A 25992-nucleotide genomic window follows, 5' to 3' on the forward strand; every position below is an offset into this window, starting at 1 on the left:
AGAAGTGGAGTAAAAAATTAAAGTGAAAAAATGGGAAGATTTTCTGAAGTTGAAGGGATTGGTTGCATCTTGACGGTAAAGGGCAAAAGAACAAAGGACTGGATTTTAAATGACGGTAGTTTATATATGAAGCAGATGCACAATATGAGCCATAGCCTTATAACACATTGTTTGGGCCAATCACGTCTGATCTGTTCACAGTTTAGGTGATAAGCCTCTGATGGTTGCAGGAAATCAGAACTCTGGATGGAGTGAGTGCGCCAATCGTTATCTACAGGACTGAGCTAGATAGTTCAGCACTGTAAGCAGCTATCCATGACAATCACTCCATTCAAACACTGGATCTAGGTATGACAGGGCATATTTTAAGAGGAATCTGTCACCAGGTTTTTGCTACCTAATCTGAGAGCAGCATGGTGTAGTGACAGAGATCCAGATTCCAGCTATGCATCACTTACTTGACTGATTAGTGTAGTTTTGATAAAATCACTGTTTCAGCAGTAAGAACTAGAGAACTAGTAAACCTGCTGGCATGTAATCCAACCAAGCTCCCACCAGTGACTGGCAGCTGTGTGCAATATGCATAAAGCTGCCAATCAGTGGTGTGGACGGGTTTATACACAGCTCAGCATTCAGAGCACTTCTAGATCTCCAGCAGATAAAACAGCTTTTAATCAAAACTGCAGAAAACAAAACGATACATCACTGGAATCAGAGTTTCTGCCTTTACATCATGCTGCTCTCAAACTGACTATAGCAAATACCTGATGACAGAATCCCTTTAAAAACAGCCATCAGTGATTGCCTCCAACAATCTGTCACTCTCTAACAAGAGGGGTTGTCTGGTCCAAATCGATAAGTCTGCAGTCACTAGGTGAGCATTCCTTTTACGGCGCTCATCATATGGTGAAAATGACCTCTCAGGTTTTATTATTTTTTTCTATATTACGATGTTGCAAACAAAAGAACAAATGTGAAAACATCTGTTGCAATTGGCAGGAGAACTGTAAGGGCCCCGTCACACGCCGATTTTGTGACAAGCCAGCGAGATCGCTGTGTGTGACGGGGATCAGCGACCGGCCCCCCTGCCGGTTATCGCTGATCGTGCTCGAGCGGCCAGGGCCATTTTTCGATCGCTGGTCTCCCGCTGCCCAGCACGCATCGCTGCGTCTGGCAGCGAGAGACCAGCGATCAGCGACGCTGGTTTCTAATGTAAACGTCGGGTATCCAGGAGCCACAGCTCCTGGATACCCGCTGTTTACCTTGGATGCCAGCGTGTACGCCGGTTTCCAAGGTAAACAGCGGGTATCCAGGAGCCGCGGCTCCTGGATACCCGACGTTTACATTAGAAACCAACGTCCAGCGTCGCTGGTCCTGATCGCTGGGGCTGTCTATGTGACAGCTCACCAGCGATCATCCTAACGATGTCCCAGCGATCCCATCCATGTCGGATCCATTGGTGGGATCACTGGGACATCGTTATGTGGACGGGGGCTTAACATTTTTGCTTTTCAGTCTTTTAACGACTTCTACTATATGGATTAATTAGTTTTAGGTTTTGATAGACTGGACTTTTACAGACTTAAAGGGGTATTTCCAATCTCCAAGATCCTATCCCAATATGTATTAGGTGTAATATTAGGTGCAATAATATGATTCTATGAATCAGTAAAACTATACATTTTTAGTAGGAGGAATTTACTCATTAGTATACCTAACACATAATGGGATAGGATATTGGAGATGGGAATACCCATTTAAGTCATGCAGTGAATGTAGTGTATGTAGGTGGCCTTACATCTAACCATCTTTATAATGCTCTATGGGAGTCATGGAAAACAGTGAGAACACAAAAGAGATTGCAGGTATCAAACATTCATGGCGTAGCCCTAATGTCTGCAGCAACGTATCCATTCCTCCGTTGGACAGTTGAGAAAAAAAAAAAGCAAGCAATCCCTTATGTGCTATTGAGTAGAAATTTTTTTGATGGAAGCTGGTCTCAGAGGAGTTTAGAGTAACAAAACATATTAACCTTGTCGCTGGTGAAACTCTGGGGGATAGTCAACTCTCGGTTTCTTTCGGTTGTTATGAATATCATAATCTTCTGGCCGACGCCTACATAAATTAAACGTAAGAATTAAACAGAAAACTTGGTGACATTTCTTTTCTTAGTACATACCTGAAGAGAGCCAGTCTGGGAAAAACAAAAAGTCTGACATTTTTAGAATTAAACACAGGCAATAGCAACGATCACTGTGCTTCATGCTCACACAACTAACCGCGAAACACCCAGCAATCGTAAGCAAATGTACCCAACAATACAGACAGAAAAATCATACTTCCTTTGTATATAATAAAGCTGATCATACAGACAAAATGCAATCCTAAAATGTTTATGCGCTTCCCTAATGTATTATATAATGTGACATGATCATTACATACAAGAAAGGAATAGAATATATGTTTATTGTTGTACCTTTTCCAGTTTTCTTGCTGTAAGCTCCAGACAATTCACAATCGTGTGTCGCCTACTCAAGGGTATGTAAATCAAAAGTACAGTAAATATGCACCTCTACCCACACCCATACTACCACTTCTCACGCCTTTGCTTCAGCGTCAGTGATAATTAGGGTGCAGTATTACTTGGGAAGATTGCATTGCAATCCTCGGACTGGCCATCGGCTCTAAAGACTTGAGCGTGACAGCTGCATAGTAATAGATCACGCTGTCACACCCAGGTCAGGAGAGGTCCCGGGCCAGTCTGTGCACTGCAATACAATCCACATGCGAGAAATACAGCAGTCTGACTGCACACTATGGTGTAGAAATACTTGGCACTCGTATAGGCGTGTTCAAGAACTTATTTATTGATTGAAGAAATTCCAGAAAAAATTAGACATTTCGGTCAATACCTGACCTTCATCAGACATCTGGATGGAGTTGATCTGTGTGGCAGCACGCTGTGTGAGAGTCTGCAGTGTCCACTGCTAAGTCAGGAAGCGCTTCACTCAAATAAGTTCTTGAAAACACCTATACGAGTGCCAAGTATTTCTACATCACAGCTGACGGATTTGGTTATCCTACTTGTGCACCACCAGAATCCCAGAAGTGCCGTGTTTTCCTAATGACTGCACACTATAACCGACACAGAGTGCTGGTAGGGATTATGGGTGGGAGTAGGGGGTGAATATTTATGGTACTCCCACCCATAATCCCTACCAGCACTCTGTGTCGGTTATAGTGTGCAGTCATTAGGAAAACACGGCACTTAAGATTTACATATGCTTGACTAGCTGATGTGCAACTCTGATCAGGTCAGATCTTACAGCAAGAAAACGGGGCAAGGCAGCCATAAACTTTACATATTCTATTTCAGGATACTATTAGTCTGCTATGGGGGGGAATAAATAACCCGACCGATTCCTTTAAGGGAACCTGTCTCCATGAAAATGCAGTCCAATCTGCAGGCACAATGCTATAGAGCAGTGGGAGCAGAGCATACTGTATAGTTTTATGAGATTCAGAATAACTTGTCTTTTCATTAATTAAACCTCTGCCCTTTCTGGGATCTTCAGACCAGTGGGCGGTCCCCATCAGTGATCGCTTTCTTTGAACAATAGTACACACACAGATGGCAGCCACTTATTGGACTGCCCACTAGGTCAAAAATCCCAGAAAAAGTAGAGGATTAAATGTATGAAACAGGTTCTCTCACAAAACTATATTCTCAATCCAATCAGCTCTTCCTGCTTTATAACATGGTATTGGCAGGTTGGGGTGCATTTACATAGTGACAAGGTAACTTTAAAAGACCATTAAACTACTTTCCTGACAAGTCTGGACTAAAATACTCGCTTTCCCCATAAAACAACAATCCTGGATCATAGCAATATAGATTGTGCAGTTATTACTCCTACAAATAAAGGTATATACAGACCATGGGAATAATGACACAGCTGACAACATCCAGCCAATGCTCACTGTAGGGACACTGCTTATTAACAAGAGAAATGTTAACAGCCTGCTGTCACAATGCCTTCTTCATTCATTTCCAGGAGTAAACAGGAACAAAATACATCGTTCCAAGACACCATGACCCAGAACTTGTTATTGCATAGGGAATAGCAGCACTTGCTGAAATAAATGTCAGGAGAGGGGGACAAGTCGCTCTAGAGAGGATATATGGGTCTACAACAAACTATATAGCTGCTTGTTTGGAAAAAATTATAAACCATAGCTCAAGATTTACCCCACTGAATTAAGTTCTATGGGGTATATGGTAATGCAATTGGAGTCCAAAAGGAGGAGACATTACTGTAATCTGTGAAATATTAACCCCTTCTCAACCGGGTGATTTTTCACTTTTGCGCTCCCGCATCGCTTCCCCTTGTTTCAAGAGCTAGAACGTTAACCGTTTTTAATTTTCAGCTGACATAGCCATATAGGGGCCATTTTTTTTGTGGGATGAGGTGTTATTTTGAAAGACCCAGTTCATTTTACCATACATAGTACCGGACAAAAAAAAAAAAAAAAGTTAATTAGCTCACGTTCCAGGGAAAACAATAGAGCATGAAATCCACTTATATTCACATAGGAACCCTGGCAGACCTTGATTGGTCACGGTGTGGTGCAAGAAGTATACGAACACACCAGGCTGGTAATCAAGGTCAGAAATGGAAAAAGCGTCCATGAGAACTGGGTTCCAGCACCAATGGGAAAATGTTAGAACATAATTCTTTACCATGCTTTTAATTGCACAGTAAAAGTTAAGGATCTATGCATAAGCTGGCGCATTTCAGGTTAGAAACCCTTATTCATACCTAAAAAGGAATGTGATCCAGCAATGTTGGCCATGAAGCTTGTTGAACAACATGTAGCTTTTACTGTACTTTAAAAAAAAAAAAAAAAAAAAAAAAAATTCGACCATGGATAAGACCAGCCAAAACGCGCAGGTCTTAAAGGGAACCTGTTACCTCATTTTTTGCATATAAGATGTGGCCACCACCATTAGGAGCTTATCTACAGCATCCTGTAATGCTGTACATAAGTCCCCGATGTAACCTGAAAGATAAGAAAAACAAGTTAGATTATACTCACCAGTGGCGGTCCGGTGGGTGTTGCGGGTCTGGCGCCTCCCATGCGATGTCGTCCTCTTCCTTGCTTCCTGGCGTGGCTCCCGCGCAGGCATACTGATTTGCATTGTTGAGGGCAGAGTATGCAATGCGCAGGCGCCAGACCTCTGACCTTTCCCGGTGCCCCTAATTGCGGTGGCTGCAGCTTATATGCGAAAAATGAGGTGACAGGTTCCCTTCAAAGAACAGTACCTAACGTATATTTGTGCCACTATGTGCTCATATGTGGATTGTTCTTGTTTTTAATTTTAAGTGGCTCAATAAAAGCTACATTTTATTCAACAGAGACTCAGTCTACATCGCTGGCTCAAATTACCTTTTTGCTGGTCTGCCCTGAGCTATGAAAGGTGGATTCACACTAGGAACTATATACCCACAACAGATGAGCTGACTATCACATTTTTTTCTTATTAATAGCCGTTTTATAGAAAGACTCAACTCATATCTTACTATAACAGCTATGAATAAGTGTTTCTAAACCAAAATGCATAAGCTTATTTATAGGTCCTTAATCTTTTTTATCTTTATGATTTTTCTCACCATGTTTTTAATTGCACAGTAAAAGTTACACATTACCATTTTCCCATTGGTGCTGGAGCTCGGTCCTCATGGACCCTTCTTCTACAGCTAGAATCTGCAGGGTACATTGTGGGTCACTGAAGTAGACCTGCCATGTGACGCACATGTTGGGAAGGGGTTAATTAGGAAGTTGTTTGGGCCAATATTTCTCTTTCTCCTGCCATGTATCCTAAGCTTTTGTTAAGAATAAAACTTTATTGAACATAGACTATACTATTACTAGACCATGTAAAACTAGTGTTCAGTCCAGTGCAGATTTCAGAAGTTGGCGAATTTAACAAAAATCATGATATCTCTATTAATCTGATGTTTTTGACTTTCAAAACTGCCAAGGAGAATACAGTTCAGAGTAAATGGAAAAACTATAGAAGCATTTGTACATGAACACAAATTAGGGCTAAAAATCTTCTAAAGCAATGATTTCTAAACAGCTCAGGTAAGTCACCATGAACAGTGCCCAACACCGTATTTTCGTATATTTTACACTTATAAATGAACCACTAATAATATATCAGGTGAAACTTTATACTCTGAGCAAGAAGCACAGCAGTTGCACATAAAGCAAAAATAAAATAGTATAAAAAAAATAAAAGCTGGTGTAAAGAGGGAACATACCGCATTCTTGTAGAGTGTATTTATGACCGGTATAAAATATAGCAACAGTTCATACAGAAGTCCACTAAGGATTTAAGTTGTAAGCCGCACATATACAAGGTGGACCTGAGGTGGTGTACTGGTGCTGTTACAATATATATTGCAGTCCATTGCAAAAGTGAAGTAAAAAAAAAAAGAAAAAAATCACATGTATGCACTTTAGTGTAATGGTAACCTCAGCTTACAACTTCTTTGTGCTCAGTCCATATAAAGCAGAAACGGGAGGGAAAAAAAAAAGTAAAAAAGTAAAAGAAATGAAACAGGGGCTGTCAGGTTTCCTCCTACCTAATCGGTGGTGTCCTTTTAGGTTGAAAGAAACAGGGAAGTGGAGCTGGCTCTCCTACCTACCACCGTTATGCCCACAGTAAACCAACACATCCAGTCTTTAGGAGAAACCTGTTAAGATTTCTTTAATGCAATTAGCCTATATAGGGGAAAAGGGATTGGCTGAAGGGCTTTTTAAGCATCAGTTCTTTGAAAGCCTTCTCCAATTCTGAAACCACGTTACACCCTCTTTTCCTGGTACAGGTTGTTAAGTTCATAAAGCAGTGGGAAATAACCATGTCGATCCACTAAATATTTATAGTCCACAGGTACTGCCAGCTTCTGGAAGGGATGTACAGACACAGCAACAGCCACACTTTCTGGTTTGTTGCCGGGTCTCCAAGTGCAACTTGCTCCCCTTTCCACAGAACCTAAACCGGTTTCAGGAGCTCAGCAAGATGTATTCACTGTGGGATTATTTATAGATCACAATCTGCTTCTAAAACACATCATGGTGAAGCCATATGGAAATAGTCCCAACAAGGCTCCTCTTGACAACAACATTTTTTTTTTAAAGCTTTATCTCCCCCATAGGGAGGTGGCATCTTCTGCAACACCATTATTGATCCTTTATAAAAGTCCCATATCTGACAGGGGATATCCTTGGTTATACCTGAAAGAAAAGGCTTTTAACAAGAAATTAACATACTTTTTTGGGTAAGATTTAATTACTCAAACTTGATTCTGCCTATGCATTCAGGAGGGTTGTGGCTGTGTTTTTTTTTTTACTCTGGATTTGAAATCTCTAGTCTATTCTAGTCTAAAATATAAGCTCTTCCCTGACAGATCTTGACAAATCAGAATGCAACATGAGTGGGTAGAATGGGTTGGGCAGGAGGAATGGGGCCAAAATGAAATCCTCAATGAAGCCACAAACTCTTCCATGCAGCTTGATGTGAGGATTTTCTGCTCTTCATCACTGGCACCGACATGTGTGCTGTGTTGTCCGTCATGTTACTCCAGCACAAGTGCCTACTATCAGTCCAAAGAATGTTTCTAACCTTCCCACTTCTCGTGTTGCTTCGCGGCGTGAGGGACGACCTCGCGATCTGGGCTGAGAATGCATTCTTTTCTTGTGCCTCATTTTGTGAATGACTTGATACAAGTCAATGCTTTCATCCGTTGGGAACAAAAGGCAAAGTTGGGTTCCACAATCTGGTTCAATTTCCTGGAAATAGCCAACAGTTATTAAGATATTAAATAAAGTACACAAAGTCGGGGGGGGGGGGGGGTCTGGAAGGCTTTACTTTCAACAAATGAGAATTTAATTCATTATGTGATAATAAACTCTTCAGATTTTCCACACTCAGTCTTTTGAAATAAAGGATTTTTTAGGAAAAAAAATAAGACAAGCATCACAAAGGAGCACCCATTAAACCTACCATTTATCTCCCAATACCTGGTGTCAGTACAATAAGGAAGCAGTCAATGACTGGTACACCTGTGTGTCACAATGCATGGACCACCCCTAAAGAGGAGCGTGCGCAAGAAAGGCTTAAAATCTAAGTATATATAGCAAAAAATGTTAAACCTTTCTTGTTCATGCATTGTGAGAAAAAAAAAAAAAATGATATATATATATATATATATATCTCTCATACAAATGGTCAAGGGAAAGAGGGGGGGTTATTTGGGGTACACTGTCCATATTTTCTATCAGAAAGACACAGGTTCAGTCAAAAATGGAATTATTCTAAAGAGGTTAACTAACCTGACCATCTCGACCAATTTTCACAGGCTTGTGTTCATTCCATGGGTTGGCCAAATGGGCAGACTTTGTAAATGGCAATTCTCTCCTAATCAGTGAAAAAGTGGAGAAGCAAAAATAAAATAATGAGTGTATGGTATTTAAATTAGACTTCAGACATGTTTTTTTTTTTCTTTTTCACATCAGAGTTCTAGATTGGATTTTTATCACTGTTTTTACCATCAGCATTTCAATGATTTTCTCCAACGGAAAAATTTAAAAATAAATAAATTGCAAAGCTTCTCCTACCCATTGCAATGTTAGAATTGGGCAGCACGTGTGGGGTCATTGAATTTCACAGACTATTACGACATGCATAGGCGATTTTGATCTGTGACTCGAATTTAAAAAATAAAAAAAAAAAAATAAAACACAGACAAGTCCACACTGCTGAAAAAAAAAATGGACATGTGAACAGCGTCAAACTATAATGGTCCATATTTTATCCATTAATAGTACCGACATAACACATGTGAAAAACACGTCTGAGTGAGGCCTAAATAAAATGAACACCCATTTTAACTAGTTTCTTATTTTATTTTTTTAAATCCCATTTAACTACTTAACCACATGAATTTGTGTACTCACCGTAACATCTCTCAGCCTCTAATTGGGGGACACAGAACCATGGGTGTTATGCTGCTGTCCACTAGGAGGCGACACTATGCATAATCTGCAAAAGATTAACTATGGCTCCTCCTCTGCAGTATACACCCCTGGAGAGAGTCAGCCTTCACCAGTTTTGTGCAAAAGCATTAGGAGGAACATAAACATAACCATGCCTGTAAGAAGGCCACTATGTACGAGCTCAAAGAACAATATGAGAACTCAACCGTAACAACGGCCCATAAGGGCAACAGGGTGGGAGCTGTGTCCCCTAATTAGAGGCTAAGAAAAAGAGATTTTACGGTGAGTACACAAAAATCTCCTTTACTCTGTCGCCTCATTGTGGGACACAGAACCATGGGACGTCCCAAAGCAGTCCCTGGGTGGGAAGCAATGGACGAATATTGTGCCGACCGGTCCCTAAACTTGGGGCACTGCCGCCTGCAGAACACGTCTGCCCAGACTGCTGAGGACTGGGTATGGACTGTAGTGTTTTGTAAACGTGTGTAGGCTAGTCAAAATGGCCGCCTTACACACTTCTTGTGCCGAAGCCTGGTGCCGAATAGCCCAGGAGGCCCCTACCGTCCGCGTAGAGTCTGCCGTGATACCGGCCGGAAGAGAATTGTTAAGGCGGTAAGCCTCCTGTATGGTGGACTTGATCCACCTGGCAAGGGTAGCTTTGGAAGCTGGCAGACCCTTGCGAACGCCTTCCGGAAGAAGGAAAAGGGATTCAGACTTCCGGAAGGGTGCAGTCCTAGACACGTATATACGCAATGCCCTGACGAGGTCAAGCGTATGCAGAGCCTTCTCTACTCTATGAACCAGGCAAAGGGATGACAGTGAAATTTCCTCATTGAGGTGGAAGTTGGACACAACCTTCAGAAGGAAGGATGGGACTGTACGGAGAACCACTGTCCTGGTGAAAAGCCAGGAAGGGCCGTCTGCAGGAGAGTGCTGACAGTTCAGACACCCTGCGTAGCGAGGTGATTGCCACCAGAAAAACCACCTTCTGTGATAGAAGGCGGAGTGGGACTTCCTTAAGAGGTTCGAAAGGTGGTGCCTGCAATGCTGTCAGGACCAGGTTGAGGTCCCACGTTTCCAGTGGACGTCTGTAGGGAGAAACCAATCGGGAAACCCCTGGAGAAAAGTCCTTACTTGCGGCTTGTTAGCAATACGTCTCTGAAAAAGTACCGAGAGCGCTGACACCTGGCTCTTAAGCGAGCCCAGGGATAGCCTAGCGTCCAGACCCGATTGGAGAAAGCCAAGTACTTTTGGGAGGGAATAAGGGAGCGGGATCTGGCCGCGATATTCGCACCAGGTAAAGAAAGCTTTCCAGGTACGGTAATATACTAAATCTTGGCGGAGGCTGGCTTGTTGCCCTGATCATGGTTCTAATGACGTCCGGTGAGAGCCCTGCCTGGGTTAGAACCCAGGTCTCAAGGGCCACGCCGTCAAATTGAGAGCCCCTGAGTTCTGGTGGTAGAACGGGCCTGGTGACAGAAGATCGGGACGGTCAGGGAGACGCCAGGGGACGTCTGCTGTAAGTTGTACGATGTCGGCGTACCATGTACGTCTGGGCCAGTCTGGCGCGATTAGGATGGTTGGAACTCCCTCACGACTCTGGATATCAGGGGGAGAGGTGGAAAAATGTACAGAAGCTGGAACTGAGTCCAGTCCTGAACCAGTGCATCTGCTCCGAGCGACCACGGGTCGCGTGTCCTGGCCATGAAATTGGAGACCTTGGCATTTAGATGGGATGCCATTAGGTCCACGTCCGGGGTCCCCCAACGATGGCAGATCTGGCGGAAAATTTGGGGATGGAGACCACTCCCCCGAGTCCATTCCTTGTCTGCTGAGGTAGTCGGCTTCCCAGTTGTCCACACCCGGAATGTGGACCGCAGAGAGTACCGACCTCGTGTCTTCCGCCCAGTGGGGGATATGTGCCACTTCTCTCATCGCCTGGGTACTGCGGGTGCCGCCTTGGTGGTTCACATATGCCACCGCCGTGGCATTGTCCGACTGTACTCTGATATGAGAGGCTGCCATTAAGTGACGAAAGGCTCTCAATGCCAGGAAGACGGCCCGAATTTCCAGGATGTTGATGGGCATGTTCGCTTCCACTGGTGACCACTTGCTCTGTGATGTAGGTGCACCGCCCCCCAACCTGTCAGGCTCGCGTCGGTGGTCAGAACCTTCCATTGACCTGAGAGAAAGGATTTTCCCGTTGCCAGTGAGGTTGGCTTGAGCCACCAGTGCAGGGACCTCCTGGTTGCCGATGTTAGCCGGAACTCCCTGTCGAGGGAGAAAGGATTCCTCTCCCAGGACTTGAGGATGGCTAGTTGAAGAGGCCTGAGGTGAAACTGGGCAAATGGTACCGCCTCCATTGCCGCTGCCATCCTGCAGAGGACTCTTGGCAAACCGGAGAGATCGGGGGGAATTGCGGAGGAGTATGCGAACTCCTAGACGGAAAGCCAGTGCCTTGTCCCTGGGAAGGAGCACCAAACCCCTGGAGGTGTTGAATAGCATACCCAGGAAGGTCAGAGACTGACTCGGGGCAGTCGATGACTTTTGTAGGTTGACTAACCAGCCCAGGTGACTCAGTGTTGATTACAATTGAGACGCTGACCTCGCAGTCCTTGAAGGTGGAAGCCTTGATGAGAAGGTCGTCCAGGTATGGAACGACTACTATGCCTCTGGAGTGCAGACCGTCCATGGTGGCAGCCATGATCTTGGTAAACGTTCTGGGAGCTGTGGCGAGTCGGAACGGGACAGCCACGAACTGGTAGTGGTCGTGGTTGATTGCAAACCTGAGATATCTCTGATGGGCGGGAGCAATCGGTATATGCAGGTATGCGTCTTGTATGTCTACGGAGGAGAGATATTCTCCCTGCTCCATGGACGCAATGATGGACCGAAGGGACTCCATGCGAAAAGGACGAACCCGCACATACTTGAGTTTTTTTAGGTCCAGTATGGGCCGGACGCTGCCTCCTTTCTTGGGGACTACGAACAGATTGGAGTAGAACCCTCGAAAGCGCTCGGCCGCAGGAACCGGTACTATGACTCCTGCTTGAAGGAGGGAGGAAACCGCATGGTGGAAGGCACAAGACTTGTCTGGCGGTTTTGGGGGGACAGAGAGGAAGAAGCGGTTCGGTGGGCTGGAAGTGAACTCTTATCTTGTATCCGGAAGACACAATTTCCTTGACCCATCTGTCTTCTGTAGTAGGCAGCCAGACTTGCTGAAAGAGTAGAAGTCGTCCGCCTACGGGTGGGGTGTCTTCCGGAGTTCGTGACTCATGATGAGGAGAAAGTTTGAGGTCTTCCTCCTTTGGGCTTTGCCTGGCCTGCTTTTGACTGCCAGGTCCTGTCTGGCCTCTGCTCCGCCCGTGGGTCATCCCCACGTGGAGAGCGGTTACGATTTTGTGCTGGACGCAAGACGGACCAGCCTGAAGCATTCCGAAAGGATCAGAATCGTGTTTGGTTACGCCTTCTGAACGTGCGTTTAGGCTTTAGTTGAGGGAGAGAAGTACTCTTACCCCCAGTGGCGTTGGAAATCATTGTGTCCAACTTTTCACCGAAAAGCCACGCACTGAGGTAGGGAGATGCGTGAGGGACTTCTTTGAGGCCGCGTCCGCTTCCCATTCCCGCAGCCAGAGGATACGCCGGATTATGATGGCGTTTGATGCTATCCCCGCTACACCTCTTGCGGAATCCAGAGCTGCATGAAGCATGTAATCTGCTACCACTGCTATTTGGACCGCTTGGTCCGACAGCTCAGGATTTGAAGCTTGGAGGCCAGTCTGCAATTTTCTGGCCCAAGCCAGAATGGCTTTTGCCGCCCACATTGAAGCGAACGCGGGAGCCAGAGAGGCCCCTGCCGCTTCGAAAATTGAACGAGCCATGTGTTCTACCTGCCGGTCTGCTGTGTCCCTGAGGGTTGAGCTATCTGGCAGTGAAAGGAGGGTCTGTGCTTCTAGTCTAGAGACTGGGGGGTCCACTTCAGGTGGATCTGTCCACTCCTTGGTGTCCTTCTGTGGGAAGGGGTACCTTGCCTCCATATATTTGCGGTTGGCGAATTTCTTCTCAGGCTGCGAAAACTGCTTAGTAAGGATCGCCTGAAATTCCGGGTGATTAGAGAAGACCTTAGGTGGTTTCAGAACACTTTCAAAGCAAATCTTGTGTTCTGAGGCTTCCGGGGGTGGATCATAGAATCATAGAATCGTGGAGTTGGAAGGGACCTCCTGGGCCATCTGGTCCAACCCCCTGCTCAAAGCAGGATTCGCTAAATCATCCCAGTCAGATGTCTGTCCAGCCTCTGAAGACTTCCATTGAAGGAGAACTCACCACTTCTCGTGGCAGCCTGTTCCACTCATTGATCACTCTAACTGTCAAAAAGTTTTTTCTAATATCTAATCTGTGTCTCCTCCCATTCAGTTTCATCCCATTGCTTTGCTTCTAGTCTTTCCTTGTGCAAATGAGAATAAAGTTGATCCTTCTACAATGTGACAGCCCTTGAGATATTTGTAGACAGCTATTAAGTCTCCTCTCAGTCTTCTCTTTTGCAAACTAAACATTGCCAAAGCCTGCAACCTTTCCTCATAAGACAGGGTTTGCAGACCGGTCACCATTCTGGTCGCTCTTTTCTGAACTTGCTCCAGTTTGTTGATGTCTTTTTTTAAAATGTGGTGCCCAAAACTGGACACAATATTCCAGATGAGGTCTGACCAAAGAGGAGTAGAGGGAAATAATGACTTCACGTGATCTAGACTGTATGCTTCTGATAATACATCCTAGAATTGCATTTGCCTTTTTTGCTGCTGCATCACACTGTTGACTCATATTCAGTCTGTGATCTATTAGTATACCCAAGTCTTTTTCACATGTGCTGTCACTTAGCCCTATTCCTCCCATTCTATATATGCTTTTTTCATTTTTATTGCCCAGATGTAGTACTTTGCATTTCTCCCTGTTAAAAACCATTCTGTTAGTTGCTGCCCACTTCTCCAGTTTATTTAAATCTTTTTGAATCCTCTCTCTCTCTTCTCTAGTATTAGCTATCCCTCCTAGCTTTGTGTCATCAGCAAATTTAATCAGTTTACCCTCAATTCCTTCATCTAAATCGTTGATAAAGATGTTGAACAATACAGGACCCAGGACAGAGCCCTGTGGTACCCCACTTGAGACATTCTTCCAATTGGATGTGCAGCCATTTACGACCACTCTTTGGGTCCGATCACTAAGCCAGTTATGAATCCACCTAACAGTTGCTTTGTCCATTCCATACTTAGTCATTTTTTCAATAAGGATTGTATGAGAGACTTTGTCAAATGCTTTGCTGAAGTCAAGATATACTATATCTACAGCATTTCCTTGATCCACCCAATCAGTGATACCGTCATAGAAGGAAATTAAGTTAGTCTGACATGACTTATTAGCTACAAACCCATGCTGACTGTTTAATCACTTCATTCTTATCCAGGTATTGACCTACATGTTGTTTAATAATTTGTTCAAAGATCTTTCCTGGTATAGAAGTCAGACTCACCGGCCTATAGTTGCCTGGGTCCACCTTCTTCCCCTTTTTGAAGATAGGAACAACATTTGCTCTTCTCCAGTCTTCTGGCACTTCTCCTGTTCTCCAAGAATTTTCAAAGATTATGGAGAGGGGTTCAAAAATTTCTTCTGCTATCTCCTTCAGTACTCTGGGGTGTAATTCATCTGGACCTGGAGACTTGAATTCATTTAGGTTAGCTAAGTGTTTCCTCACTGTCTTTCTGTTTATAGATATCCTGGATTCTTCTATTTCCTTAATAGGACAGTGAATAACAGTTGATGTTACATTTCCTTTCTGAGAGAAAACAGATGCAAAATAGGAATTTAAAAGTTCAGCCTTCTCAACATCCTGTCTTACCATTTCATCATTTTCATCCTGTAAAAATCCTATAGCATCTTTGACTTTTCTTTTACTTTTGACATATCCCCAAAATCCTTTATTATTGCTTTTGACTGATCAGAAATGTCCAGCACCCGATGGATGGAAGAGATTACGTCCTCAACTAGCGCTGTATTGCTAGGAGGACCAGGGACTGGAGACCTCTCCGTTTCATTGTCTGAGTCGGAGTCACAGATGCCTTCCGAATCCTGCGTATCGCTAAGGTGTTCCCTGGTGGGCGAACTGGGGCGGAGGTCTTCTGTGGTCGGGGATCGCTGCGTTGCCTGTCTGTTAGGGGACGGTCTAGGTGACCTGGAACTACAGGGTGTCTCTCCCTAGACGGGGGATGACCGTGTGCTATGGGATGACGCAAATGAACGCGACCTGTGGGTCCGCTTACGTCTGGGAGTGCCATAAACGGCATGTTCCTGAGTGTAGCTGTCCCTTTGCTGGGTAACGCTCATAGCCAAGACATGACCCTGCAGAGCCTGGAGCAATGTGGAGGTTAGGTTATCTATGGACTGCGTCATACACTGCGACATCTGGGATGCCCATTCCGGCGTGGTAGCAGACGCTGAAACATTGGTAGGAGCCTCTTGGGGTTCTGACAGAGTATTTTGGATACAATCCCGACAGTGTGGGTATGTACTGCCACTGGGGAGAGTGGTTTTGCAGGCTGTGCAGAATGCATAAAAACAGTCCTGCCTGGTTCTCTTCCTTGAGCCCGGCATAGTGCACAGAGTGCAGAAGGGCTGGCTATGCAGAGGGCCCTACAGGGGTGGCTATACAGAGGAAACCTATAGGAGAGCCTTACAGGGAATATGGAATCACAGCCGAGTGAAAAACCCAGCTGTGATTTTACCCCACCAGTGTGCTCCTAGGTCCAGCGCCAAAGATCCACAGTCCTGTGCCCCCCCGGAGACTGGCTGGTGTGATGCTGCTGAATGCAGTGCCTGCAGCAGAAATGGCCGCCGGGAAAAAAAAAAAAAACGAGGAAGGAGAAGGGGCGGATAGCTGAAAAGGGCGCGCAGAGCTGTGTAAAAACGCGCCCTTTCTGTCTCGATCCGCCCCTTCTATGACACTGTAGAGTGTCATATTTGTCATCCGGGGGGGGGTGGCGGAGAAGAGGCGGCAACTTCAGCTAGGCCGAAGCTGCGGCCTAAATTAGATGCCGATGCCCAGAAAGGGCTCCAGGCCGGCGCGGAAGTCCGGGAGGGGGGTCGAAACTGAACCGGACCCCCCCCCCCCCCCCACGGATTGAAAAGGCAGGATAGCGGTGGGGCTATAATCGGGAGGGGGGCTGTGAGAAGCCCCTCTGAGGCACTATAGATCTGGTGCTGCCGCAGAGACAGGGGCGCAGGGATCCCCTGTCTCCATTGTGCCATGCCTGCCTGCACTCCCCCCTGGCCCCGACAGGAGCCTGCAACTGGGCTGGGGTCCCTGGTTACTCTGAGCTGCAGCGTGCCGTGGTACAAACCCTACGTGAGGCGTCTCAACCTAATACCCCCCAGAGGGGGATTAGGGAGGGTGCTGCTGTCACCATCAGGGGGCTTCATCCTCGCCTCGACCTCAACCCAAGACCAAAAGGAATTGGGGAAGGAGGGGGGTCTCGACTTCAAACCAGCACCCGCAGGACTGGGGAAGGAGTGACATGGGGAACAGCCATCTCCGCTTCAATCGGGCACCCCATGATAGGGGACCGAGGAAGGAGCCATGCCGGGAGTCTCACAGGAGACCCTCTTTTCTTCATCTGTAATCCGGATGAAAAAGGAAAAAAAACATTTTTTAGGTGTGCCTCCTTGCTACACTAAGCAAAAACTGGTGAAGGCTGACGACGTCCAGGGGTGTATACTGCAGAGGAGCCATAGTTAATCTTTTTCAGATTATGCATAGTGTCGCCTCCTAGTGGACAGCAGCATAACACCCATGGTTCTGTGTCCCCCAATGAGGCGACAGTAAAAATAATTTTAAAATTCCAATGTGAAAGTTTTTAATTTTCAACCACACAGACTTGCCAAACTGCCTGGGTTAAGATCAGATAGTGCAAGGTTAGGTGGGAACTAGTTATATGGATCATACATTCACTATATAAAAGGTCTAATGTTTACTTTAATCGGTTTCAGAAATTGCAAATTCTGAATATTTTTTTATGTGCATCATTTACACATCATACAGAAAATACAGTATCTGAGCATACCTGCAAATCCAGTCTATCTTGAAAACGCCCCCAAGCATTTTTGCATTCATCCCAGCAGGAAGAACCCAGTGTATTGGTGATCCACCATGGTGAGATTCAGAAGACAACCGGGCAAACCCTGGGAAAAGTCAAGAAAAATTGAAGTTATGAAATAATAAATGAAGACATATTCAAACTGTTTCAGCAGACACCTCCTGGACACTTTACAGTTTGTCCATTAAAACTTAATACAGCTTGACTCTTCTGAGTTCAGTATCTCTCACAGACTATGGGGATTGCCACGCTTATTGAATGGTCATCTTGAATCTTTTTTTCTGGCGTGCCAAGAAGGGGAGCAGAGGACCCCCTTTGACTACAATAGTGGAAGTTTCAGAAGTGGAACCTCCACTTATTAGATTACAGACTATCCATATATATATATATATATATATATATATATATATATATATATATATATATATATATATACACACACACACACACTTCAGCTCAGAATACCCCTTGAACCCTAGCTCTAAATCAGAGCTGCAAATATATTTTTGGTCTAGCAGCAAAGTGCTGAATCCTTACATAGCTTAGTGCCACAGCTAAATAGCAAAGAAACCATTTATTGTATAGAAATCTTAAAACCTGCTCTAAATAGAAATGAAATTACAAAATATCCATTTCATGCCTCTTAGTGAAACAGTTGAGCAATCTTTTTACTGAAACAGCCGAGACTTCTTAATCAGTCCCATTGACTTAAAAGACGACTGAGTAATGGTGGCCCGCCTCCCCATGAATGAGTGTTCCAGCAACATTTGTACGACAGGGAGTGGTAAGGAAGCAAACAAAACATTGGAGAAATTATCAAGCTATGCCAGCCCTCACATGGATAAATTCAATTCAAATCAATTTCTGCTGAAAAGTCCTGGTGAGCCTTGTTGGGAAGGACTTTGGCTAAAATACAGTGCTAAGGCCAGGAGTTTTTATCCAATTCATGGCAGTTTGAGCCAAACCCAGGACTCATTTCAAAAAGAATGTGGATTATAATGGAAGGGCTCAGACTACTTTCTAAAGTCACCCTGAAGTCTTACCTTGAAATTTTCCACTTTCTCTGACAGAAAACACCAATATAACACTTCTAGCAGCCTTGAAAGCCGCATTCAGCTTTTTTTCGTTGACTGGTAATGTTGACCAAACACCCTGCATTAAAATTAAAAACATAATGCTGATTTGTGATGCTTTTAAATGCATTAAAATGACACACCAAGCAAAAATAGATCTCTCTCTCTATATCCTCATTGGGGGACACAAACCATGGGTGTATGCTGCTGCCACTAGGAGGCTGACACTATGCACAAAAAAAGGTTAGCTCCTCTTCCGCAGTATACACCCCCCCCCCGACCGGCACTAATTTCCTCAGTTTAGCTTAGTGTCAGTAGGAGGTGGACACGGGTCTTTCATTAGACCCTTATCTACCTTGATGTGCGTCATTCCCTTTCAGGTTTCCGGAGGGATATAGTGTGAATAGTCACAACTGTACTCCCACAAAGAGACCGAGTACGGCGTGTACTGCCACCCCGTATCCTCATAGCTCTCCACAGGAGGACCAAGAGCTCAGCACGGGGGCGTGCCAGCGATCCAGATGGTCCTCGCCCCCAGTCCCACCCACTCGCCCAGAGCCTGTCGGTTTGGATGAGGCACGGACACAACAAAAGACGGATCAGACAGCGTGGGATAATGAGATACCTTTATTGAATGCAAAACGGAAGTATGGGATCCGAGTTGCATCCTCCTCATTCCTAGATGGGCATCTCAGCAGCTCCAATATTCTTCAAAGCGGCCACCTCAGTTACTCCTGGCCCTGGCGTCAGTATGGGCCTTGCCCTGCGCCCCCCCCCCTTCATTCCTAGGCGTCCTTCTCCCGCCGGCAGACATCAGCGGCGATCTTCAGAACGGTTGCCGCGGCAGCGCTGCGGGACCTCCGCACCGCCCCAAGCTGACAGGCGGCCGCCGCTATTAATTTAGGCCCCATCTTCATTTCGGGCCTTCTTTTGCGTCGTGGCCATGCCCCCGCCCCTTAGCGGGCTTTTCTCCCGCCCATTCTAGGTCCGCCCACCGCACTCTCTTGGATCCTAGCCTGTTATTGGCCAGCGGGCGGTGCTTCCTTCAGCCTCGGCTGCTAGCTCCGCCCTTCTTCCTCTGAAAGAGCGCTAGGGAAGCGCCTCGGCGTGCTGTATCCATTTCCTAAAGAGCTCACTGACAACTGGTCGGCTTCCCCCTCTGTAGATGCTCCCGTGTCCAGACTAACAACACTGTCCTCGCGATTTCAGGTGTGGCGTCTCTAAAGGATTCTAACGATAGGATCATAGAATCCTTAGCAAAGTCAGCATTCGAAGCGGCTGCGACGGTGCTAAGCCCAGCCTTCGCTTCAACTTGGGTAGCAAAGGCCATAGCTACTTGGGCGGAGGATCTCCGCCAGGGCATTCTAGATAGAGCCCAACCAGAGCGATTGGCCGAACTGGCCAACCATATTTCCCAAGCAGGGGATTATCTGGTCTCTGCCTCCTTGGATACCGCGTCTTGCGCAGCTCAGGCGTCCAGCAACATTGTTGCAATCCAGCATACAATTTGGCTCAAGGCTTGGCAGGCGGATTTGTCTTCAAAAAAGTCCCTCACCAATCTGCCTTTTCAGGGAACGCGTCTCTTTGGATCCCAGCTGGATCAGATTATTAAGGTTGCCACTGGAGGCACAAGTTCTCTTCTCCCTCAGTCCAAGCCCTGTAGACCTCAAAAGTGTCAATTTCGGCCCTTTCGGTCTTTCCGGCGTTTTGCAACGGCAGAAACCTTTTCCAACCAACAAAGGCTGCAAGCACGCCAGGATAGGAAAAAGGTCTCCTTTAGGCCCACTCCATCCTGGCAATCTCACTCGTCCCAAGACAGATCCTCCAGGTCCAGAACTGGAAGGTCCACCTCTTTATGACTATCTACAAGGTCCCGAGGCGCCTTTTCAACTGGGCGGCCGACTCCTTTTCTTCAAAGATGTCTGGCTTGCCTCGGTGGAAGACGCTTGGGTCAGGGAAGTTTTATCCTCCGGATACAAGATAAAGTTCATTTCTCGGCCCCGGGATGGCTTTTTCGAGTCCTGTCCTCCAAAAGACCCCTCCTTAGTTCCGGGCTTCTTTGCATCCATCGACACTCTTCTCAGATCCAGTGTGATTGTGCCCATTCCAGAAACAGAACGATTCACAGGGTTTTACTCAAACCTGTTTGTAGTGCGGAAGAAAGGAGGCGCTGTTCGGCCCATTCTGGACCTCAAACTGCTGAACAAGAGAGTCCGCCTGCGGCATTTCAGGATGGAGTCTCTTCGTTCAGTAATCGCTTCCATGGAGGTGCAGGAATTCATGTGCTCAATAGACATTCAAGATGCCTATCTGCACGTCTCCATCTTTCACGGGCATCAGAAACTCCTGCGCTTTGCGATTCATCAGGACCACTACCAGTTTGTCGCCGTTCGGTCTCGCAACCGCGCCCAGAGTGTTTACAAAGCTCATGGCGGCGTTGATGGCCCTGTTAAGGATCAGAGGTTTCGTACTCTTCCCGTACCTCGACAACATTCTAATCAAAGCTCCGTCTTTTCACCAGACTCTCCAAAGCCTTACCATCGTTCTCGACACCCTGTCCAGTTTCGGGTGGCTCGTAAACAAGAGGAAGTCTTGCCTCGTTCCGACGCAACATCTTGTGTTTCTAGGCTTGTTGTTCGACACCCGTCGAGCAAGAGTCTTTCTCCCGGAAAACAAGTTGATCTCTCTGCGGCGAGATGTTCGATCACTGCAGAGCCCGAAGTTTCCATCTTTCCGTTCAGCCATGAAAGTCTTGGGAAAGATGGTGGCAACGACCGAAGCGATCCCCTTTGCTCAATTTCACACGAGACCGCTTCAGCAGGCCATTTTGTCTCAGTGGAACAGGTCCGTCCTCTCCCTGGATCGTCCAATTCGCCTCTCGTCTCGGGTCAAACGGTCCCTCAATTGGTGGCTGACGTCACCTCATTTCCCTAGGCCAGTCATTTCTTCCGATTCACTAGCAGATTGTGACAACGGACGCCAGCCTTCTCGGCTGGGGAGCTGTGTTTCGCAATCAGACGGTTCAGGGTCGGTGGTCGACTCAAGAGACAACTCTGCCGATCAACGTCCTCGAGATTCAGGCGATTTATTTGTCTCTCATTCACTGGGAAAGGCTTCTCAGGGGTCTGCCGGTCCGGATTCAGACAGACAATGCCACAGCAGTAGCATATGTCAACCACAAAGGGGGCACACGGAGCTCCTCAGCTCTAGCGGAAGTGTCCAGGATTCTCCACTGGGCAGAGGCATCGGTCCCAGCGATATCCGCAGTGCACATTCCAGGCGTGGACAACTGGGCCGCAGATTTTCTCAGCCGTGAGGGTCTCGCGGCGTGAGAGTGGTCCTTACATCCGGACGTCTTTCATCAGCTTTGCCGTCGTTGGGGGGACTCCGGACGTGGACCTGCTGGCGTCTCGCCTGAACAGGAAGGTCCCACAGTTCGTATCCAGGGCCCGAGATCCTCTCGCAGTGGGTGCCGATGCTCTGACCATTCCCTGGTTGCAGTTCAAGCTCCCCCATCTGTTCCCTCTCCTTCCTCTTCTTCCCAAGCTGTTGAAGAAAGTCAAGGCAGAAGGGGTACCAGTCATCCTCATCGCTCCGGATAGGCCCAGAAGGGCTTGGTTTGCGGACATCGTCAACCTTCTCTCGGACGCCCCCTGGAAGCTTCCAGACAGAGCTGATCTGCTGTCTGAAGGTCCAATCTGCCACCCAAATCTCTGCTGCTCAATTTAACGGCGTGGCTGTTGAGACCGCGGTTCTGAAGCGGTTAGGTTTTTCAGATCGGGTTATTCACACCATGATCCGGGCTAGAAAGCCATCGTCTTCCAGAATTTATTATCGTACGTGGAAGGCCTATTTCACTTGGTGCGAGGCAAATGACGTTCCGCCCATGTCCTTTTCTCTTCCTTCTATCCTGGCGTTCCTCCAGGCAGGCCTAGATGCCGGCCTTGCCCTCAGCTCTTTGAAGGGTCAAGTCTCGGCGCTTTCCATCCTTTTTCAGAAGAAGGCCTCCCGTCCGCAGGTCAAAACCTTTCTTCAGGGAGTGGCTCATACGGCACCTCTGTACCGCGCTCCCGTGGATCCATGGGATCTCAATCTGGTTCTGGAGGCTCTTCAACGGTCTCCCTTTGAACCTCTCAGGGAAGTCTCCCTATCGCTCCTTTCCTGGAAAGTAGCCTTTCTGGTGGCCATCACCTCCATCCGGCGCATGTCAGAACTGGCAGTCCTTTCTTGTCGTCCCCCTTTCTTGGTGCTCCATCAGGAGAAGGTGGTCCTGCGGCCCCCGCCTTCCTTCCTAAGGAGGTGTCCACTTTTCACCTAAATGAAGACATTGTTCTCCCGTCCTTTTGTCCGGGTCCAATCCACCCTCTGGAGCGTTCCTTGAACAAGCTAGACCTTGTCAGGGCGATGAAGGTTTACCTGGCTATGACGTCTCCCTTGCGGAAGACAGATTCTCTTTTCATCATCCAAGATGGTGCGCGGAAAGGTCAGCCGGAATCCAAGGCTACCATTGCTCGCTGGATCAGATCGGCAATCTTGGAGGCCTACAGGGTCAGGCATCGAGTGCCCCCTCCTGGGATTAGAGCTCACTCTACCCGGGCAGTGGGCGCCTCCTGGGCGATGCACCACAGAGCTTCTGCACAGCAGCTCTGCAAAGCGGCAACCTGGTCTTCGATCCACACGTTTGCCAGATTTTACAAGGTCCACACCTACGCTTCGGCAGACGCCAGCCTAGGCAGAAGAATCCTGCAGGCCGGTGGTGGCGAGTCCTCAGACCTAATGGACGTTTGCTTTCCCTCCCCAGGGACTGCTTTGGGACGTCCCATGGTTTCTGTGTCCCCCAATGAGGCGATAGAGAAAACAGGATTTTTGGGTTGCTTACCGTAAAATCTGTTTCTTGGAGCCTTCATTGGGGGACACAGCACCCTCCCAGATTCTGCAACTCCTGTTATGTTATTTTTTGATTACAGTTGAGTTGTCTGTTCTGTTGTCATTCTGTTTGCTACTTCTCCTACTGTTTTCTCATTAACTGAGGAAATTAGTGCCGGTCGGTGGGGTGTATATACTGCGGAGGAGGAGCTAACTTTTTTGTGCATAGTGTCAGCCTCCTAGTGGCAGCAGCATACACCCATGGTTTCTGTGTTCCCCCAATGAAGGCTCCGAGAAACAGATTTTACGGTAAGCAACCCAAAAATCCTGTTATTACACACATTACTGGATAGATCTTACACCTGATGAGGCTGGTGTACATACTTGGAAAATCCATGACAGAAATGGTTGCATAATCTTGATATTAAAATAATCTTGATATTAAAACACCGTATATACGTGTATAAACGCCCACTCGGCTTATACACGAGTCAATTGTCCCAGAAAGCCGGCGGGGGGAGGGGGAGCAGCGGGTGACAGATGCAGGAGTCTGTGGCTATGGCTAAAGCCTGTGTTGCTGAGGCTACAGCCTATGCTGCTGCTAAAGAATAATGAATATTCATTTCTCTTACAGCACGCGCAGTGACACCCTACCGGGTTCCAGTAGACATCCTATTCACCCTCCTGCACGCCCTCGCAGCATCTCGTTGGTCCTGGCACCGGCAGCTCTTCCTGTGCTGAGTGATCACGTGGCCCTGCTCATTAAGGTATTGAATATGCACGCTTCTCCGCTCCCATAGGTGTTCATTACCTTAATGAGCAGGGGCCACGTGATCACTCGGTACAGGAACCAACAAGATGCTGCGAGGACTTGTGGAAGGAGAGTAGGATGTTTTGTTTTTTTTTAATAGGAAACATGCATACCAGGACAGGACGGGGGAGCAATGCATACCAGGACAGGGATGAGGGGTCAATGCATACTCGGCTTATACTCGAGTCAATAAACTTACCCAGTTTTCCCACGGCAAAATTAGGTGCCTCGGCTTATACGGTATGCCCAGATACAGTGAGAACTCAGGAGTACAAATAGTCAATCTCCTGCTACCCAGCCTAACAACTGAAGCACAACTTAGTTGTGTAAGATCTCAGCAGATGAAAGGACACTAAAGAACATCTAAACCCCGAAACCCACCCCCGATGTATATGACCTAATAATAAGGGTTAGGCCTGTTTCACACTTCCGTTTTTGTGTCCGCCAAACGGATCCGTTTCCGTTTTTTTGACGGAAACTGATGCAAACGGATCCGTTTTTTAAAAAACGGATCCGTTTTTTTGACGGATCCGCGGTAACCGTAATGGAAGTCTATGGGACAAAAAAAACGGATCCTGCAAAAAATGGCGGATCCATTTTTTTATGGAAAACAACGGATTTTGACGGATTTGAAAAAACGGATGTGTGAAACAGGCCTAATACAGGTAACAGAAATGTTACACTAGTATTACCTCTATGCCTCATGTTAATGGTCTTATTGCTTAGGGCCCCGTCACACAACGACTCACCAGCGATCCCGACAACGATATCAATGTGTCAGGATCGCTGGTGAGCTCTCATAACAGACAACTTCACCAGCGATCAGCACAGTGGCGCTGAGCGCGCAGCGTCGCTGTGTTCGTTAGTTACCAGCGCGCTGATGCATGGAGCTGGTAACTAACGTACACATTAGGTATCCAACGCACGTGCGTCCCTTAGATACCCGATGTGTACGTTAGTTACCAGCTCACTGCATCAGTAACGTACACATCGGGTTTCTAAGGGACGCACGTCCTTTGGATACCCGATGTGTACGTTAGTTACCAGCTGATCGCTGGTCTCCCGCCTGTCACACGCAGCGGTGCGTGCTGGCCAGCGGGAGACCAGCGACCAAAGAAAAGGCCAGGGCTTTCCTACAGCTTTCAGCGATACCGGCAGGGGGGCCAGTCGCTGATCGCTGTCACACACAGCGATCTCGCTGGTGAGATCGCTGTTACGTCACAAAACTTGTGACTCCGCAGCGATATCGCTAGCGAGATCGCTATGTGTGACGGGGCCCTTAGAAATGTTATATTTATTTATGCTAATGATTTCTTCCAGGCTCCGGTGCCTGCAAGAAATCCCTGCCCTCACTGTAATACTTATCCCCACCCATCAACGCCATTTACAGCCCCAGAATTCAGCGCCCTGCTCTCCCTCAGAAATACCTCATTCTCCCTTCGATGAGCACTGCATTCAGGGATCTTCTGCGCATGCGAGTCACTGTGACCTCCAATATATGTGCCGATAATATGCTCTCCCCACTTGCTCCCTGCACAGTTATCACTAAAAACCACGTGTACATGGCAATTACTATGCAGGGAGTAAGTGGGGAGAACACCTTATGGGCACAAACACTGGCGCGGAAGTTGTCGGGGCAGAAGATCCCTGAATGCAGGCACCGCACGCCCGGATTAAGAAAGAATATAAAATTTCTCAGCAACAAGACCATTAATATGAGGCATACAGGTAGGATTAGTCTAACATTTTTATTACCTGTATGCCCATATAAATATGTCATATATGCCCCGGGAAAGGGGGGGTTGGCAGATTCACTTTAATTCGGTTATGTGGACAGAGATTGGTACTAAACTTCCACATTATTATACAGCAATAAAGACATGGATTTTTAACGTAAGAAAGTGCACCAGCCTGATCAGGTTTGATTTTTGTAACTTATGCAGTTTGTATTATAAAACCTTGTAGACAGAGCCACTTTAAAGCCTGTTGGCTGGAGAAGTGGTGTCAGAATATGACCACTGTAAGGGTGCCAACAGCC

The 25992-nt window shown here is 46.8% G+C and overlaps 1 protein-coding gene across 3 annotated transcripts in view; it reads right to left on the minus strand.

Annotated features, from left to right (window-relative positions):
• Positions 1 to 25992, minus strand: part of YTHDC1 (YTH N6-methyladenosine RNA binding protein C1) — an 88557-nt gene that overhangs the window by 9756 nt on the left and 52809 nt on the right. For all 3 annotated transcript variants that reach the window (XM_073541350.1, XM_073541367.1, XM_073541358.1), the window contains 5 exons: positions 18248 to 18356; positions 17172 to 17289; positions 8401 to 8485; positions 7691 to 7857; positions 2033 to 2115 (listed from right to left, as the gene is read on the minus strand). In XM_073541350.1, coding sequence (XP_073397451.1) covers positions 2033 to 2115; positions 7691 to 7857; positions 8401 to 8485; positions 17172 to 17289; positions 18248 to 18356 — 562 coding nt within the window. The remainder of the gene's footprint in view (positions 1 to 2032; positions 2116 to 7690; positions 7858 to 8400; positions 8486 to 17171; positions 17290 to 18247; positions 18357 to 25992) is intronic.

Source organism: Dendrobates tinctorius, unplaced genomic scaffold, assembly GCF_039654945.1.
Source record: "Dendrobates tinctorius isolate UK_male_01 unplaced genomic scaffold, ASM3965494v1 ptg000011l, whole genome shotgun sequence".
In the NCBI taxonomy this organism is placed as follows: Eukaryota; Metazoa; Chordata; class Amphibia; order Anura; family Dendrobatidae; genus Dendrobates; species Dendrobates tinctorius.